The 17712-nt window shown below is 40.8% G+C and overlaps 1 protein-coding gene across 1 annotated transcript in view; it reads left to right on the forward strand.

Moving 5' to 3' along the window:
* HYDIN (HYDIN axonemal central pair apparatus protein) overlaps positions 1–17712 on the forward strand; it is a 312192-nt gene that overhangs the window by 254538 nt on the left and 39942 nt on the right. Inside the window, exons 20-21 of the mRNA XM_049622586.1 lie at positions 12205–12443; positions 15301–15574. Of these exons, the coding sequence (XP_049478543.1) occupies positions 12205–12443; positions 15301–15574 (513 nt within the window). The remainder of the gene's footprint in view (positions 1–12204; positions 12444–15300; positions 15575–17712) is intronic.

The raw sequence follows: 17712 nt of genomic DNA on the forward strand, positions 1-17712 counted from the left end.
CCCTTCCCCTCCCTGGTACTGTGCTAACTGTATCTAGAGGCATAAAAGCATATAGAATGGTCTCTTTCTTCGAAGAGTTTACAATCTCAAAACACAGAAATGAATCCACAACCTATACAGTACTACAATGCCCTGTGCTATGATATGTAACCACAGGGGAGGAAGTGATTAATTCCAATATAAAATTTAAAATGTTCATAGGTAAAACATTTGAGTAGAGACTTGAAGGATAAGGAGGAGGAAGTCAGGGAAATGGAGTGTACATTTCCAGAGTGTAGCCTAGTTAAGTGCAACGTTGAGTACAGTACACTTGGGAAGGGTGAGTGAGCTGGTGTGGCCGAAGCCAAGGGTGCATGTTGGAAATTGACAGTGCCTAGGAAGTAAGCCTGGAGAAGTGCGTTGGGGCCCTTTCCTGAAGAATTTGGGATAGATTCTCCAGACCAAAGCCTCCTGTCTGATATACCAGTCTTGATTGCAGGCCGCCATGTTTCAAACAGAAAAAGTGACAAATATCCACCATGAGCCCTGAAAATTATACGTAACGTTTAGGAAGAAGTGTGTGTGTGTGTGCGTGTGTGTGTGTGTGTGCGCGCGCGCACGCGCGTGTATGAGAATTCCATAGCATTCTCAAAGGGATAAAGAATTCAACATCACTGGTCCAGACTTTGGAGAGCCCTCCGGTATCTTCAGCAGGAGAGGAACAGGATCAGCCCTGTGAAAAAGAACCATGTCAATAATCTGTATTGGGGAGGGCACATGCAGGAAGGAGAACTGGAAGTGAACTTTTGATAGGTAACATTAATAATACCCACCATTTATTGAGAATTTACTCTGTGGTAGACAAAGTGCTAGATGCTTGGCACCCCTTTTATTTCATCTTCAAGCAGCACATTTAAAAGATGAGGAGACTGAAACCTAGATTTTAATCCTGGATCACCTGGCTACCAATGGCAGAGTCCACAGTTGACCACCAGGTCATGTGACTTCAAAGCCCACTCTTTTAAACATTACCCTCTACTGCCTCTTTTGTAAAGCTCTGGCATCATTTCTTTTATACTTCCTCCCCTAATTTCCAGTTAATTGTCTTAACTAGCAAAGTGACTCACTTCAGGGAAGAGAATCAAATGACTCGAGATACCATTTGGCAGTCGAAAAGGAGAAAGGCCTTGGTGACTGTTCATTGTTCTTGTTCCACAAAGAACTGATCGTCCGCTGAGATAATAGTATTAATCCAAAGAAACCCCTAGCTCTGCACACTGGTTCCTGTTGTTATTTGTGTCTCCTCATTCCATGGAAGGAAATTCTTGCAGATTTCAACTGGCAAACAAATCATTCTGAAGAAAGTGCACAATTTTCTTCAAGCTTCATGGTCATTAGCACTGTGGAACAGGAGGTCTGCCTAAGTATATTCACTCTCATTTATTATTGAAATGACATGTGCAAACAATAGCATGCATTTCTATCTTTCATGGCAAATATTAAATACACCATAAGGAAACTTACAAAAGCTCCAGCTGTATTACCTTGGGAGCTGAGTGCTGCCTAAGAAGTGCACTGGTGCCTTATTGTCAAATAAAAAGCAAATGTTATCTTTGGACATGTGAAACCTCAGGGCATGGCACTAATCACCAGAGGGCATGGGATTCTGAATTGCAAAAGATTACCATCTCTCCATCTCTCATGGTTGTGTGCACTTGCTTGTGCTAACCTTCTGTATGCATTGTTCATGGGCTACTGTAATGACTCTGGCTTTTTACCCCCCAGTTCACAGAAAAACAAACAGAGGCAGCTGTTGCTAAAGTTTTGCTGGAAGGCTTAGGAAAGCTCATTTTTATCATCTTTTGAACAAATATGTGAAACCCCATATTAGTTTTCTATTGCTGTGTAACAAATTACCACAAACTTAGTGGCTTAACACAGATTTATTATCTCAGTTTCTTTTTTTTTCTTCAATATATGAAGTTTACTGTCAAATTGGTTTCCATACAACACCCAGTGCTCATCCCAAAATGTGCCCTCCTCAATGCCCATCACCCACCCTTCTTCTCTCCCACCCCCATCAACCCTCAGTTTGTTCTCAGTTTTTAAGAGTCTCTTATGCTTTGGCTCTCTTCCACTCTAACCTCTTTTTTTTCCCCTTCCCCTCCCCCATGGGTTTCTGTTAAGTTTCTCAGGATCCACATAAGAGTGAAACCATATGGTATCTGTCTTTCTCTGTATGGTTTATTTCACTTAGCACCACACTCTCCAGTTCCATCCATGTTGCTACAAAGGGTCATATTTCATTCTTTCTCATTGCCACATAGTATTCCATTGTGTATATAAACCACATTTTTTTTTATCCATTCATCAGTTGATGGACATTTAGGCTCTTTCCATAATTTGGCTATTGTTGAGAGTGCTGCTATAAACATTGGGGTACAAGTGCCCCTGTGCATCAGTACTCCTGTATCCCTTGGGTAAATTCCTAGCAGTGCTACTGCTGGGTCATAGGGTAGGTCTATTTTTAATTTTTTGAGGAACCTCCACACTGCTTTCCAGAGTGGCTGCACCATTTGCATTCCCACCAACAGTGCAAGAGGGTTCCCATTTCTCCACATCCTCGCCAGCATCTATAGTCTCCTGATTTGTTCATTTTAGCCACTCTGACTGGCGTGAGGTGATATATGGTGTGGTTTTGATTTGTATTTCCCTGATGAGGAGCGACATTGAGCATCTTTTCATGTGCCTGTTGGCCATCCGGATGTCTTCTTTAGGGAAGTGTCTATTCATGTTTTCTGCCCATTTCTTCACTGGGTTATTTGTTTTTCGGGTGTGGAGTTTGGTGAGCTCTTTATAGATTTTGGATACTAGCCCTTTGTCCGATATGTCATTTGCAAATATCTTTTCCCATTCCGTGGGTTACCTTTTAGTTTTGTTGGTTGTTTCCTTTGCTGTGCAGAAGCTTTTTATCTTCATAAGGTCCCAATAGTTCATTTTTGCTTTTAATTCCCTTGCCTTTGGGGATGTGACAAGTAAGAAATTGCTACGGCTGAGGTCAGAGAGGTCTTTCCTGCTTTCTCCTCTAGGGTTTTGATGGTTTCCTGTCTCACATTCAGGTCCTTTATCCATTTTGAGTTTATTTTTGTTAATGGTGTGAGAAAGTGGTCTAGTTTCAATCTTCTGCATGCTGCTGTCCAGTTCTCCCAGCACCATTTGTTAAAGAGACTGTCTTTTTTCCATTGGATATTCTTTCCTGCTTTGTCAAAGATTAGTTGGCCATACGTTTGTGGGTCTAGTTCTGGGGTTTCTATTCTATTCCATTGGTGTATGTGTCTGTTTTTGTGCCAATACCATGCTGTCTTGATGATTACAGCTTTATAGTAGAGGCTAAAGTCTGGGATTGTGATGCCTCCCGCTTTGGTCTTCTTCTACAAAATTACCTTGGCTATACAGGGCCTTTTGTGGTTCCATATGAATTTTAAGATTGCTTGTTCTAGTTTTGAGAAGAATGCTGGTGCAATTTTGATTGGGATTGCATTGAATGTGTAGATAGCTTTGGGTAGTATTGACATTTTGACAATATTTATTCTTCCAATCCATGAGCAGGGAATGTTTTTCCATTTTTTTATATCTTCTTCAATTTCCTTCCTAAGCTTTCTATAGTTTTCAGCATACAGATATTTTACATCTTTGGTTAGATTTATTCCTAGGTATTTTATGCTTCTTGGTACAATTGTGAATGGGATCAGTTTCTTTATTTGTCTTTCTGTGGCTTCATTATTAGTGTATAAGAATGCAACTGATTTCTCTACATTGATTTTGTATCCTGCAACTTTGCTAAATTCATGTATCAGTTCTAGCAGACTTTTGGTGGAGTCTATCGGACTTTCCATGTATAATATCATGTCATCTGCAAAAAGTGAAAGCTTAACTTCATCTTTGCCAATTTTGATGCCTTTGATTTCCTTTTGTTGTCTGATTGCTGATGCTAGAACTTCCAACACTATGTTAAACAACAGCGGTGAGAGTGGACATCCCTGTCGTGTTCCTGATCTCAAGGAAAAAGCTCTCAGTTTTTCCCCATTGAGGATGATGTTAGCTGTAGGCTTTTCATAAATGGCTTTTATGATCTTTAAGTATGTTCCTTCTATCCCAACTTTCTCGAGGGATTTTATTAAGAAAGGTTGCTGAATTTTGTCAAAGGCCTTTTCTGCATCGATTGACAGGATCATATGGTTCTTATCTTTTCTTTTATTAATGTGATGTATCACATTGATTGATTTGTGAATGTTCAACCAGCCCTGCAGCCCAGGAATGAATTCCACTTGATCATGGTGAATAATTCTTTTTATATGCTGTTGAATTCGATTTGCTAGTATCTTATTGAGAATTTTTGCATCCATATTCATCAGGGATATTGGTCTGTAGTTCTCTTTTTTTACTAGGTCTCTGTCTGGTTTAGGAATCAAAGTAATACTGGCTTCATAAAATGAGTCTGGAAGTTTTCCTTCCCTTTCTATTTTTTGGAATAGCTTGAGAAGAATAGGTATTATCTCTGCTTTAAACGTCTGGTAGAACTCCCCTGGGAAGCCATCTGGTCCTGGACTCTTATTTGTTGGGAGATTTTTGATAACCGATTCAATTTCTTCGCTGGTTATGGGTCTGTTCAAGCTTTCTATTTCCTCCTGATTGAGTTTTGGAAGCGTGTGGGTGTTTAGGAATTTGTCCATTTCTTCCAGGTTGTCCAGTTTGTTGGCATATAATTTTTCATAGTATTCTCTGATAACTGCTTGTATTTCTGAGGGATTGGTTGTAATCATTCCATTTTCATTCATGATTTTATCTATTTGGGTCATCTCCCTTTTCTTTTTGAGAAGCCTGGCTAGAGGTTTATCAATTTTGTTTATTTTTTCAAAAAAACAACTCTTGGTTTCATTGATCTGCTCTACAGTTTTTTTTTTTTAGATTCTATATTGTTTATTTCCGCTCTGATCTTTATTATTTCTCTTCTTCTGCTGGATTTAGGCTGTCTTTGCTGTTCTGCTTCTATTTCCTTTAGGTGTGCTGTTACAGTTTGTATTTGGGATTTTTCTTGTTTCTTGAGATAGGCCTGGATTGCAATGTATTTTCCTCTCAGGACTGCCTTCGCTGCCTTCCCAAAGCATTTAGATTGTCGTATTTTTATTTTCATTTGTTTCTATATATTTTTTAATTTCTTCTCTAATTGCCTGGTTGACCCATTCAATCTTTAGTAGGGTGTTCTTTAATCTCCATGCTTTTGGAGGTTTTCCAGACTTTTTCCTGTGGTTGATCTCAAGCTTCATAGCATTGTGGTCTGAAAGTATGCATGGTATGATTTCAATTCTTGTATACTTATGAAGGGCTGTTTTGTGACCCAGTATGTGATCTATCATGTTGAATGTTCCATGTGCACTTGAGAAGAAAGTATATTCTGTTGCTTTGGGATGCAGAGTTCTAAATACATCTGTCAAGTCCATCTGATCCAATGTATCATTCAGGGCCCTTGTTTCTGTATTGACCGTGTGTCTAGATGATGTATCCATTTCTGTAAGTGGGGTGTTAAAGTCCCCTGCAATGACCACATTCTTATCAATAAGGTTGCTTATGTTTGTGAGTAATTGTTTTATATATTTGTGGGCTCCTGTATTCGGCGCATAGACATTTATAATTATTAGCGCTTCCTGATGGATAGACCCTGTGATTATTATATAATGCCCTTCTTCATCTCTTGTTACAGCCTTTAATTGAAAGTCTAGTTTGTCTGATAGAAGTATGGCTACTCCAGCTCTCTTTTGACGTCCAGTGGCATGATAAATAGTTCTCCATCCCCTCACTCTCAATCTGAAGGTGTCTTCAGGTCTAAAATGAGTCTCTTGTAGACAGCAAATAGATGGGTCTTGTTTTTTTATCCATTCTGATACGCTATGTCTTTTGGTTGGTGCATTTAGTCCATTTACATTCAGTGTTATTATAGAAAGATACAGGTTTAGAGTCATTGTGATGTCCATAGGTTTCATGCTTGTAGCGATGTCTCTGGCACTTTGTCTCACAGGATCCCCCTTAGAATCTCTTGTAGGGCTGGTTTAGTGGTGACGAATTCCTTCAGTTTTTGTTTGTTTGGGAAGACCTTTATCTCTCCTTCTATTCTAAATGACAGACTTGCTGGATAAAGGATTCTCGGCTGCATATTTTTTCTGTTCATCACATTGAAGATCTCCTGCCATTCCTTTCTGTCCTGCCAAGTTTCAGTAGAGAGATTGGTCACAAGTCTTATAGGTCTCCCTTTTTATGTTAGAGCATGTTTATCTCTAGCTGCTTTCAGAATTTTCTCTTTATCCTTGTATTTTGCCAGTTTCACTATGATATGTTGTGCAGAAGATCAATTCAAGTTACGTCTGAAGGGAGTTCTCTGTGCCTCTTGGATTTCAATGCCTTTTTCCTTCCCCTGATCCGGGAAGTTCTCAACTATTATTTCTTCAAGTACACCTTCAGCACCTTTCCCTCTCTCTTCCTCCTCTGGAATACCAATTATGCATATATTATTTCTCTTTAGTGCATCACTTATTTCTCTAATTTTCCCCTCATACTCCTGGATTTTTTTATCTCTCTTTTTCTCAGCTTCTTCTTTTTCCATAATTTTATCTTCTAGTTCACCTATTCTCTCCTCTGCCTCTTCAATCTGAGCCATAGTTGTCTCCAATTTATTTTGCAACTCATTGATAGCATTTTTTAGTTCCTCCTGGCTGTTTCTTAGTCCCTTGATCTCTGTAGCAAGAGATTCTCTGCTGTCCTTTATACTGTTTTCAAGCCCAGCGATTAATTTTATGACTATTATTCTAAATTCACTTTCTGTTATATTGTTTAAATCATTTTTGATCAGTTCGTTAGCTGTTGTTATTTCCTGGAGATTGTTTTGAGGGGAATTCTTCCGTTTCGTCATTTTGGATAGTCCCTGGAGTGGTGCAGGACTGTGGGGCACTTCCCCTGTGCTGTCTTGAATAACTTGGTTTGGTGGGTGGGGCTGCATTCAGACCTGATATCTGCCCTCAGCCCACCGCTGGGGCCACAGTCAGACTGGTGTGTGCCTTCTCTTCCCCTCTCCTAGGGGCAGGAGTCACTGTGGGTGGCATGGCCCATCTGGGCTACTTGCACACTGCCAGGCTTGTGGTGCTGGGAATCTGGCGTATTAGCTTGGGTGGATCGGTAAGGTGCACAGGGGCAGGAGGGCCAGGCTCAGCTCGCTTTTCCTTCGGAGTCCCGCTTCGGGAGGGGCCCTGCGGCACCGGGAGGGAGTCAGACCCGCCGGAGGGATGGATCTGCAGAAGCACAGCGTTGGGTGTTTGTGTGGTGCAAGCAAGTTCCCTGGCAGGAACTGGTTGCCTTTGGGATTTTGGCTGGGGGATGGGCGAGGGAGATGGCGCTGGCGAGCACCTTTGCTCCCCGCCAAGCTGAGCTCTGTCGTCCGGGGCTCAACAACTCTCCCTCCCATTGTCCTCCAGCCCTCCCGTTCTCCGAGCAGAGCTGTTAGCTTATAACCTTCCAGATGTCAAGTCCCGCTTGGTGTCGGAACACACTCCGTCAGGCCCCTCCGCTTTTACAAGCCAGATTCGGGGGCTCTGCTTGGCCGGTGGGCCACCCCTCCGCCCCGGCTCCCTCCTGCCAGTCGGTGGAGCGCGCACCGCCTCTCCGCCCTTCCTACCCTCTTCCGTGGGCCTCTCGTCTGGGCTTGGCTCCGGAGACTCCATTCTGCTAGTCTTCTGGCAGTTTTCTGGGTTATTTAGGCAGGTGTAGGTGGAATCTAAGTGATCCGCAGGACGCGCCGTGAGCCCAGCGTCCTCCTATGCTGCCATCTTCCCAGGATCCCCTTTTATCTCAGTTTCAATAGGTCAGAAGTCTGGCAATGAGTTGGCTGGATCCTCTCGTTAGGCTCTCAAAACACTAAAGTCAAGGCAGTGGTAGAACTGCATTCTCTTCAGGAGGATTGACTAAGGAAAGGTTCACTTCTAGGCCCCCTCAGGTTGTCGGCAGAATTTATTTCCTTGCAGTGAGAGACTGAGGCCCCCCCTTTTTTCTTGCTAGCTGCCCGCTAGGGTCTGCACTCAGCTGCTGTTGAAACACCCACAGCCCCCTGCCATGTAGTCCCTTCCATAGCCCCTCTCACACTTGAAGTCTTTTGACTAGGAAGAGCCCGATCACTTCTAAAATCTCATCGGATCCACCAACGATATTCTCCCCACCTTAAAGTCAATGGATGTAGGATCTTGACTTCATCTGCAAAATCCCTTCACAGCAGCACATAGATTATTGTTTGATTAAATAACTGGGAAAGATAACTATACATCAGGAGATAAACATCTTGGGGACCACTTGCAGTTCTGCCTGCCACAAACCCTTACAAGCTCCTTCTCTTCTGGCAAGAGTATTGTATGTTATATGCTTTCTTAGCATCCATCTTTGTTTTCTCAGTTCTATAATCCATATATTTAGCAAATACTATGGAGCCCATAATTATGTGTCATGTGGAGCATTTCATATTTTGGTAAAATGATGACAGTAGCTAGGACTTTCTATTTGTCAGACACTATTCTGAGTTTTACTCACATTACCTCATTTAAATATTACCACGGTGCTATGCAGAAGGTGCAGTTGGTGTCCCAGGCTACAGATGAGAAAACTGAGGCCAGCCATGGTTAAGTGACACGCCCAAGACCCGACAGTCAGAACCCAGTGGAGCTGGGACTTAAACCCACATCGCTTTTCCTTCAGAGCCCTCCCTCCTAACCTATTTCCATCAGTAGTTGTCTTACTATATTGTAGTTTTGAAAGATTATGGAATGTTCTCCATAGCTATGCTGATTATCATTCATCCACTCCTTTTCTGTCAAATTTGTCACCTAATAACAGAAAATGTCACATATGCCAAGTTCTTCCTAGTAGCAAAGGACATCCCCCAAAAGTCAAATAGCAAAGAGACACAGGGGTGTTAGAGCAACTAGTTTAAAGGTTGACTTTGGGTGAGGACAGTCCAGTACCTTAGCAGTTGGTGTTTTAGTGTTCCTTGTTCGTGGATTCTATGATATACTTTGCTGCCTGGTTTTATGCCAAACATTGATTAATAACCTTCATCAAAAAGAAAACTCACCAATTCAGCCCTGGAGAGCAACTTTGTGTCTTCTTTCCAGAGCAGCCAACCTGTGTCAGCAGGAATCAGAATAGAAATGGTACCCATCCATTGAAAACTAATGTCCCCTGACCTGAAATACCACTTATACTGGTGACACCCTATCTTCATTGTGAACAGAGGACTGACCTATGCTACTGGCTAGGGGAGGAAAATAAATGGTTATAAGGGGAAAGATGACATTGACAGAACCCTCTTCTGAAAGACATTTGCTTTTTTTTTTTAATATGAAATTTATTGTCAAATTGGTTTCCATACAACACTCAGTGCTCATTCCAGAAGGTGCCCTCCTCAATACCCATCACCCACCCTCCCCTCCCTCCCACCCCCCATCAACCCTCAGTTTGTTCTCAGTTTTTAACAGTCTCTTATGCTTTGACTCTCTCCCTCTCTAATCTTTTTTTTTTTTTGAAAGAAGGAGAAAAATGGCACCAATTTATGTTTTAATTGTAAGCTGGGTCTCAAAAATGAGTAAAACTATGTAGAGTGCTCCAAGGCCACTAATTTGGGAACAAGGGCCAACAGCTGAGATCATCTGGCCTAGAACTTCCTTATTTTCTCTTCTTGCTGCCCTTCTGTTTGTCCTAACAACAGGTAGATAGGAACTCCAGGTCTGCAATCCCCATAGGAGTTGAAATGCCAAGTTATGTGCCCACTTCTGTGTTCTGATGGTGTAAATTCTTCGCCTTCCAAAATCTGGGATCCAGGGAAGTTGGGGGAAGATCAAGGTGGCTTTAACAGCAAGTAGCTGGCAGTTCACCACAACCGTTCCCTTTTACTCTTAGATTCAGAGCCAGATGACATTTCTCAGCCTTTTTTGAAGCTAAGGTGGCTGCCTGAGTTGTGTACAGTGGAAGTAGCAGAAGTGATGTGTGACACTTCCAGGGTTGGTACATAAAATCTCAGCATGTGACTCTCCCTCCTCTTTCTTCTCTTCTTGGTCAGCTGGATGTCATTATCTAGGGTGGCTGAGATGCTTCAAGTTAAGCATGTTACAATAAAGGTTTTCAATATCCTCTGCTCTGAAGAAGCATCTTGTTCTTTAGGTGTCTGCCCCTGAAGTGCCTTTACCCCAGCCTCTTCTGACTCACATTTTTGTTGTTTACATGGGAAAGCAAGAACATCATAGGTGTGTTTAAAAGTGACTTGCACACAGCTGAAGAAAAAATTAGTGAACTGGAAGATAGCTCAGAACAAATACAAAATGAAACACAAAGGGCAAAAGAATGGAAAATGCAGATGGGAGTCTGCAGAGACAGAGAGGACATATCAGAAAAGTCACATACATTCAAGGAAAAGAGAAAGAAAATGAGGCAGAAACAATATTTAAACAGATAATAGCTGAGAAGTTTTCAGAAATAAGAGATATCAAACCACAGATTCTAGAAAAGTAGCAAATTCCAAGAAGGATATGCAAATAAACTAACTACATACCATACGGAGAACCTGCCCTACACACAATTAAACATAAAGAGAAAATCTTAAAAGCAGCCTGAAAAAACAGATAAATTACCATCAAGGAAGCACAATTTATATTTTTAGATTAAATAAGCATTAGTCATTTTTTTATGACTTGACACCTTAACCAAAATCTTAACTTTGGAGCCTGATTGTACTATATGAGATTTTCTTCTAAAGGTGGGATGCAGGATTTGAAGGGCTGTTAAGTAAAGAGGGAGCTTCAGTTTATTCTATTTATCTCCAAGGGAGTGGACCAAATTCCAATGTTGTGGAAGGTACAAAAAAAGTATATCTCCACTTTACATAAGGAAGAGATATGTAACAATTTGAGGTATTAAAATCTGGGGTAAGTTACCTTAGATGAGAATTGAGTTTTCTAACATCAAAGGCAGATACATTAATTCATTTGTCATATATTTATTAAGCATCTACTATGTTCCAGGCATAGTTGCAGGTGCTGGGGATATATCAGTGAACACAAACAAGAACAAAAAACATAAACATCCCTTCTATGGAGAGCATATATCCTAGTGCAAGGAGACAAACAAACATGATAAATAAGTTAATTGTGCACTAAGTTAGAAGATGATAAGTGCTAAAAAAAAAAACAGAACAGGGTAAAGGGGATCAGGAGGACTCAGGGAAAGTTTGAAATTAAAAATGTGATGTGCAGGGTAGGCTTTGTTGAGAGATATCGTTTGGCCAAAGAAAGACTTTAGGGAGTAAAGAATGAGCTATGAGGGTCTACATGGTTAAAGGAAACAGATTAGTGGGCATCATTTCCAACTCTAGAATTTAACCCTGTCATATATTTCAAAATAAGTTTGGAATTTTAGCAAACGAAATTCCATTGATTATTATGAAATAATATAAATCAAGATGACTTCCTACATTGTGTTTATTAATGAAAGCTGTTTATCCTCACTATAACATCATAGACACTTTGCACTTGAAAAACATTTGCTTTAAAAATTACAAGTTCCAGGGGTGCCTGGGTGGCTTGGTCGGTTAAGCGTCCGACTTCGGCTCAGGTCATGATCTCATGGTCCGTGAGTTCGAGCCCCGCGTAGGGCTCTGTGCTGACCGCTCAGAGCCTGGAGCCTGTTTCAGATTCTGTGTCTCCCTCTCTCTCTGCCCCTCCCCTGTTCATGCTCTCTCTCTCTCTGTCTCAAAAATAAATAAACGTTAAAAAAAAAATTAAAAATTACAAGTTCCAGGAAGGATGTTGTACCTTCTGCTGGTATCTCAGAATTTGGAGATTAGAGCAGATAATTAGCATAAGCTTGTTAGAGAACTGGACTGTCATCTTGAGAAAGAGATGTAAAGAATCTTCACAGAGCATTCAAAAGTAGAATTGTAGGTTTGCTCTTCAAAATCACATTGCGTTTTGAAAAAAAGAAAAGCCAACAAACACCCAGCTGCTTTGATTCAAAAAAATAATGTTTGTCTCTGATGTTCAGTTCTGCAGTGCCAGTCATTTGAACTATAGAGGGCTTTGACATGTGCAGAATGAAAAGCCAAGAATATCTTCACTGTTAACTTGTACTCTTGTGTTGCAGGCACACAAAAAATCCCTTTGGACAATTGAACCCAATGAAGGCATGGTTCCCCCGGAAACTGATTTTCAGCTGACGCTGACAGCCAACCTGAATGACATACTGACATTCAAAGACACAGTTATTTTGAGCATAGAAAATAGCAACACCTACCGGATTCCTGTCCAGGCTTCAGGAGTTGGTTCCACCATTGTTTCAGATAAGCCCTTTGCTCCAGAACTCAATTTGGGAGCACATTTCAGGTAGGGAAATACCCTAGACTGATTCTTCCAGATACTACGTCTGTTTCATAAACTGAGCATCACCTCTACTTTGAAAAATTACTTTCAGTAAATAGAACTAATGTCTTCAGCCCCCCTCCCTTTTCCCATCTTCACTTTACCCCCTCCAAATGGGTACATCAGCCACAAAAAGGCCTTTCCTAGGCACAGTGTAGTTGCATTTTCCCAGCTGTGTCCCTCTACACCAGAGAAGACATTTATAGAAGTGCATTTTTCTTTCAAACATACAATGGCTTCTTCGTGACAAATTTAGTGTCTCGATCATGATTCCTCCTCTTTAATTCCATCTGACACATTGCTAATTCCTCTCCATGACCGTGGAAAATACAGATATAACTTGGTGGTGACCTAAGTACAGTATAAGTAGGACGGCTGAAAATGTATTGCAAATGTATATTATCTGGTATTGCAGAGCCAGTCATTTTGTTTTGTTTTGTTTTATGTCCTCTGCTCATCTCCCCACCAAAGCACCAACAAATGAGATGCTTGCAATTGGCTCCTCCTGAAAAGCTAGAGAATCTCAATATTTAAATAAAAGGTGGTACAGTATAGATGTCTCTGAGCAGAACAGCCTAAATGTGTGTCTCTGAAAGTGTATGAGGTTTGAATGCTAACAGTGGAGGAGACATTTGGGGGGTTATTCATGGCTCCTCATCGGAGTCACATGGCTGCCACTCGTTGATTCTTGGGGCCAGTTGAATCTGGCCTGTCTGTTGCAGTACTGTGAGCAGGTCTCAGAGGGGTGCTCCTGCCTTGTGGTGTAACAGGTCGTGAAACCAAGATGGACACTGTGCTTAGAGAGGATGTACCTGACAAAAACCAGTTGGGAGCCCTCCCCACAAGCCCATCCACACCTCCTTTCCTCTGCTCCATCTACAACACATGACACTTGATTGAAAATACATTAACCAGTAGGAATTAAGTAACAGGCAAGTCAGATAGTTGAATTGCACATGTTTTCAGACAAACATCCAATTACAGTTTGGGTGCAACTGGATATAAAAATACTCCTCTCCACCCATCTGTTGGCCATAAGCTAGGGCTTTTTTTCATTGCATACCATGCTTCTATTTCCAAATTTCTTTGTTAAGTGCACTCAAATATAATTATAGAAAACAATGTACTGCAAGCCAGATTTAATTACATGTTCTCCTTAGTCTACAAATAGTGTCAAATAGCCCCAAAGGATATTCTGACACTCGCCTAGAAATGGAGGGTTAGCTAATAGTTTCCTGTGAATGTAGAAGCAAACTGCAGCTTTTAGCTGCCAAGTTTTCCTCTGGCTAAGCTCTATAGTTACTCTTTTTGCCATAAAATCATGATGCCAGCAATCTCCAGAAGAATGATCAAAAGCAGGGGTGGGCAAACTGCAGCCCACTGCCTTTTTCTATAAATAAAGTTTTATAGGAATACAGCCATGCCCATTCCTATACATACATTCTCTATGGCTTCTTTCACACTACAGTGGAGAGTTGAGTTGTTGTGACAGACCATGTGGCCCAAGAAGTCTTACGTATTTATTATTCATCCCTTTATAGAAAAAGTTTGCCAAACTTTTGATCATAAGGGTCTGAAGAAATACCCATATGCCACCTTTTCTGACTACATATTTTTGGGCAACTCCCTTAAATTTTCAGAGCTTCTATTTCTTTATCTATAAAATGAGAACAAACATACTTATTATTACCGTATTGCTGTGACAGTTGAAATATGTACTGTGTACAAGTGACAGATATACTGCCTACAGTTTATATTATTTATATTATATATCGTATATTATTTACACATATAATTTATATGTTTATATTATTTATTATTATATTTATTATTTCCCCAAAGCCTGGACTTAGCCATGAAGTCAAACTACTCCAATAAGCATGCTCTGTAAATACCTATTTAGATAGAAATGGTTACGCCTGACAATCGGCAAATATTCCTTATTATTTATTTATTATTTATGCTTCAACTTACTTATTAGCATATGATAGTATTTCTAATGAGGAACAGAGGGGATGAAATCTCAAAGCCTAATAAGATTTTAAAAATAAAAAACAGTGCCAAGGTGAGTCTTCTCCCTGAGAAAAAAATAATTTAAATAAACTTATAAATCAGTTTTGTTTTAATTCCAAACAAAATCATGTTTGAACCAAGTCCAAGATCTCAGAAATCCCAGTGTCTTGCAAAGAGCCAGACAATCAAGAGGTTCTTAATAAATGTTCATGGAATAGATGAATGAATGAACAAATGACTTGATGAATGAAATAGCATTTTTAAAGCACTCCTCTGAGAAAAATGACCAATCCAGGTGATGTTCTGGTCCATGGTACAGTCCCCTTGAGCTTTGGTCAGGCTTGGAGGATATGCTTGGCTTCCCTTCCAAGTTCCCTTCAACTTGAGCTCGTCACAAGAGATTTCATTCAGTCAGTAGAAATACACTCAATACAATTTGAAATATATTTCTCCTCCAGTAGGTATTTTACTTTCCTTTCACTCCTTAGAACCATTTATCATAAATTAGAGTGATTTTTGCATATACTGTGTCTGTGTTTATATACCACTTCCCTGGTGGTGGAAACTCAGGGACCAAACCCAGGTACTGGACTCCAGTCTCTGGACTCCATAAGTAGATACTACCTCGTTCCCTTACTGTGGCAGCTCCTCATAGCATCATGATGTAGCATTCCTAAATTTTTAAAAATAAAGAGTATTTCATTACTTACCTTTTAAATACTTTTCAGAGGAGAAAAATCCCAAGGGTGTGGAGCTGAACAGAACACCCCAAGTTGAGCCCTCCCAATTCCTGCCTCCTCTTTTGCAGCCTGGACACCTATTATTACCGCTTCAAGTTGACCAACAAGGGACGTCGGGTCCAACAGTTGTTCTGGATGAACGAAGATTTCCATCCACAGAACAAGCTGAGCAAGAAGGGCCTGGCTAAGAAGGGACTTGCTAAGAGCCAGCCCCGACCCCGGCACTTCCAGGAGCCCGGCGCCCCACAGAGCCCCGTGTTTCAGATCCACCCAGTCAGAATGGAGCTGTACCCAGACCGGACGATCGATGTGATACTTGAAGGCTATTCTGCTACTCCCAGGGTAAGAGGACAGCACTCTTAGAAGCCATTTTTCTCCTAAATAAATCTTTGCTGTATTTCTAAGGAGAGTCCCTTAACATTTATCTGAAGAAAGGATGCAGTTTTCTCAAGGTTTTCACACAGCACTGAGTTACCATGGCAGCACCTATTGCTTCCAAGATTCGGCTCTGCTTTTTTGTTTGTTTCTACAGCTACCATGATCCCAACCCTAAAATACCATTTAAAGTAGGTTCTTATCCCCAGGATCAGAGGGACATCCAGCATTCACCCAAAGCTAAACCTCCTCTTAACACATAGCAATATTAATTTCCTATTTATTCAAAAAGGATGTTTTTAGAGACACTCAGCTGCCTCTGCTCTCCAGGTTTTGGGACATCCTTGGCCCCTTTCCTCTCAACCTGACACAACAGCTTCCTATTTATAACCATCATCTTGTTATGTATCAACTAAAAAGCTGAGTTACCTTCAGCAACGTGCTTGTCCTGCTCATATTTATATTATCAACATTCTGCTTTAAACATTTAAGCAGCTCCAAAACATGTGCCTATTTATTCCTATTCCCTCATGGAAATTGGAAACCATCAAAAGCACAAAAGAAACTTCCCAAATCACTTACGAGCCTCTTCTACCTCACTAGTACAGACTTTATGGATGAGAAATGATCATCCTTGAGCTCCTGCTGGGGTCACTGAATTAGGAGATAGTACTGGATTTTCCCTCATGAGATAGGAAACAATGGAAACTTGTCTCCCAGTAGACAAGATGGGAAAGCTCGCCTACAGCTTAGGTCCTCTAGGGTGGCAGGTTCACTTGACTTCATTTGCATTGATTCTTCACAGCACACGTTCAGGTAAAACCCATCCTCGGTGCAAAAACAAAAAGGTCATTTCCCATCATGGGAGTGCATCATATGCTCTTTCTTTCTGTCATTCGGGGATTCAGCCAACTTTTACTGAGTGTATACCACAGGACAAACACTGATGCAAAGATGGATAGAATGCAGCCTCTCAGCTCAAGACACTGACAGGCTGTCCCAGGAGCACATTTACAATGTTGTTACCAGGAGCTGATCATATTTTTAAAGGCATTAAATCTGAGAAGCTGGGATTCTAAGTTCAGTTTAAGATTTGCTAAATGCTTCCCTGAATGTTCTTCTGTGTGGTAGTACATAACTGAGAAGAGACTTGAATTCATTAACATCCAAAACCTGAATACTCTTCAGTGTAAGCTATTCTGGTATAATGTCACTCTAGGTCCTTTCTACTTTCTAAAAATCTGGGCCTCTTGGATCCAAAGAAGTATTGGTTTCTATAGCACAATTTTTATTTTTTTTTAAGGCTTTTAATAGCTTGTTTGTTTATTTGTTTGTTTATGTTAATAATGATTTCAGGAATAAGATTTAGTGATTCATCACTTACATATAACACCCAGTGCTCATCCCAACAAGTGTCCCCTTAATACCCATCATCCATTTAACCCTTCCCCCCACCTAACACCCTGCCAGCAACCTTCAGTTTGTTCTCTGTATTTAAGAGTCTCTTATGGTTTGTCTCCCTCTCTGTTTTTATATTACTTTTGCTTTCCTTTCCTTGTGTTCATTTGTTTTGTATCTTAAATTCCACATGAGTGAAATCAGATGATAGTTGTTTTTGTCTCACTGACTTATTTTGCTTAGCATGATATACTCTAGTTGCATCCATGTTGTTGCAAATGGCAAGATTTCATTCTTTTTGATCGCCAAGTAGTATTCCATTGTATGTATGTATACGCCACATCTTTACCCATTTCTCAGCTGATGGACATTTGGGCTCTTTCCATACTTTGGCCATCGTCAATAGGGCTGCTATAAACATTGGGGTGCATGCACCCCTTTGAATCAGCACTCCTGTATCCTTTGGATAAATACCTAGTAATGCAACTTCTGAGTTGTAGGGTAGTTCTATTTTTAATTTTTTGAGGAACCTCCATACTGTTTTCCAGAGTAGCTGCACCAACTTGCATTCCCACCAGCAGTGCAAAAGGGTTCCTCTTTCTCCACATGCTCACCAGCATCTGTTGTTGCCTGAGTTGTTAACATTAGCCATTCTAACAGGTGTCAGGTGGTATCTCATTGTGATTTTTATTTGTGTTTCCCTGATG

Source organism: Panthera uncia (genome assembly GCF_023721935.1).
Source record: "Panthera uncia isolate 11264 chromosome E2 unlocalized genomic scaffold, Puncia_PCG_1.0 HiC_scaffold_20, whole genome shotgun sequence".
NCBI lineage: Eukaryota > Metazoa > Chordata > Mammalia > Carnivora > Felidae > Panthera > Panthera uncia.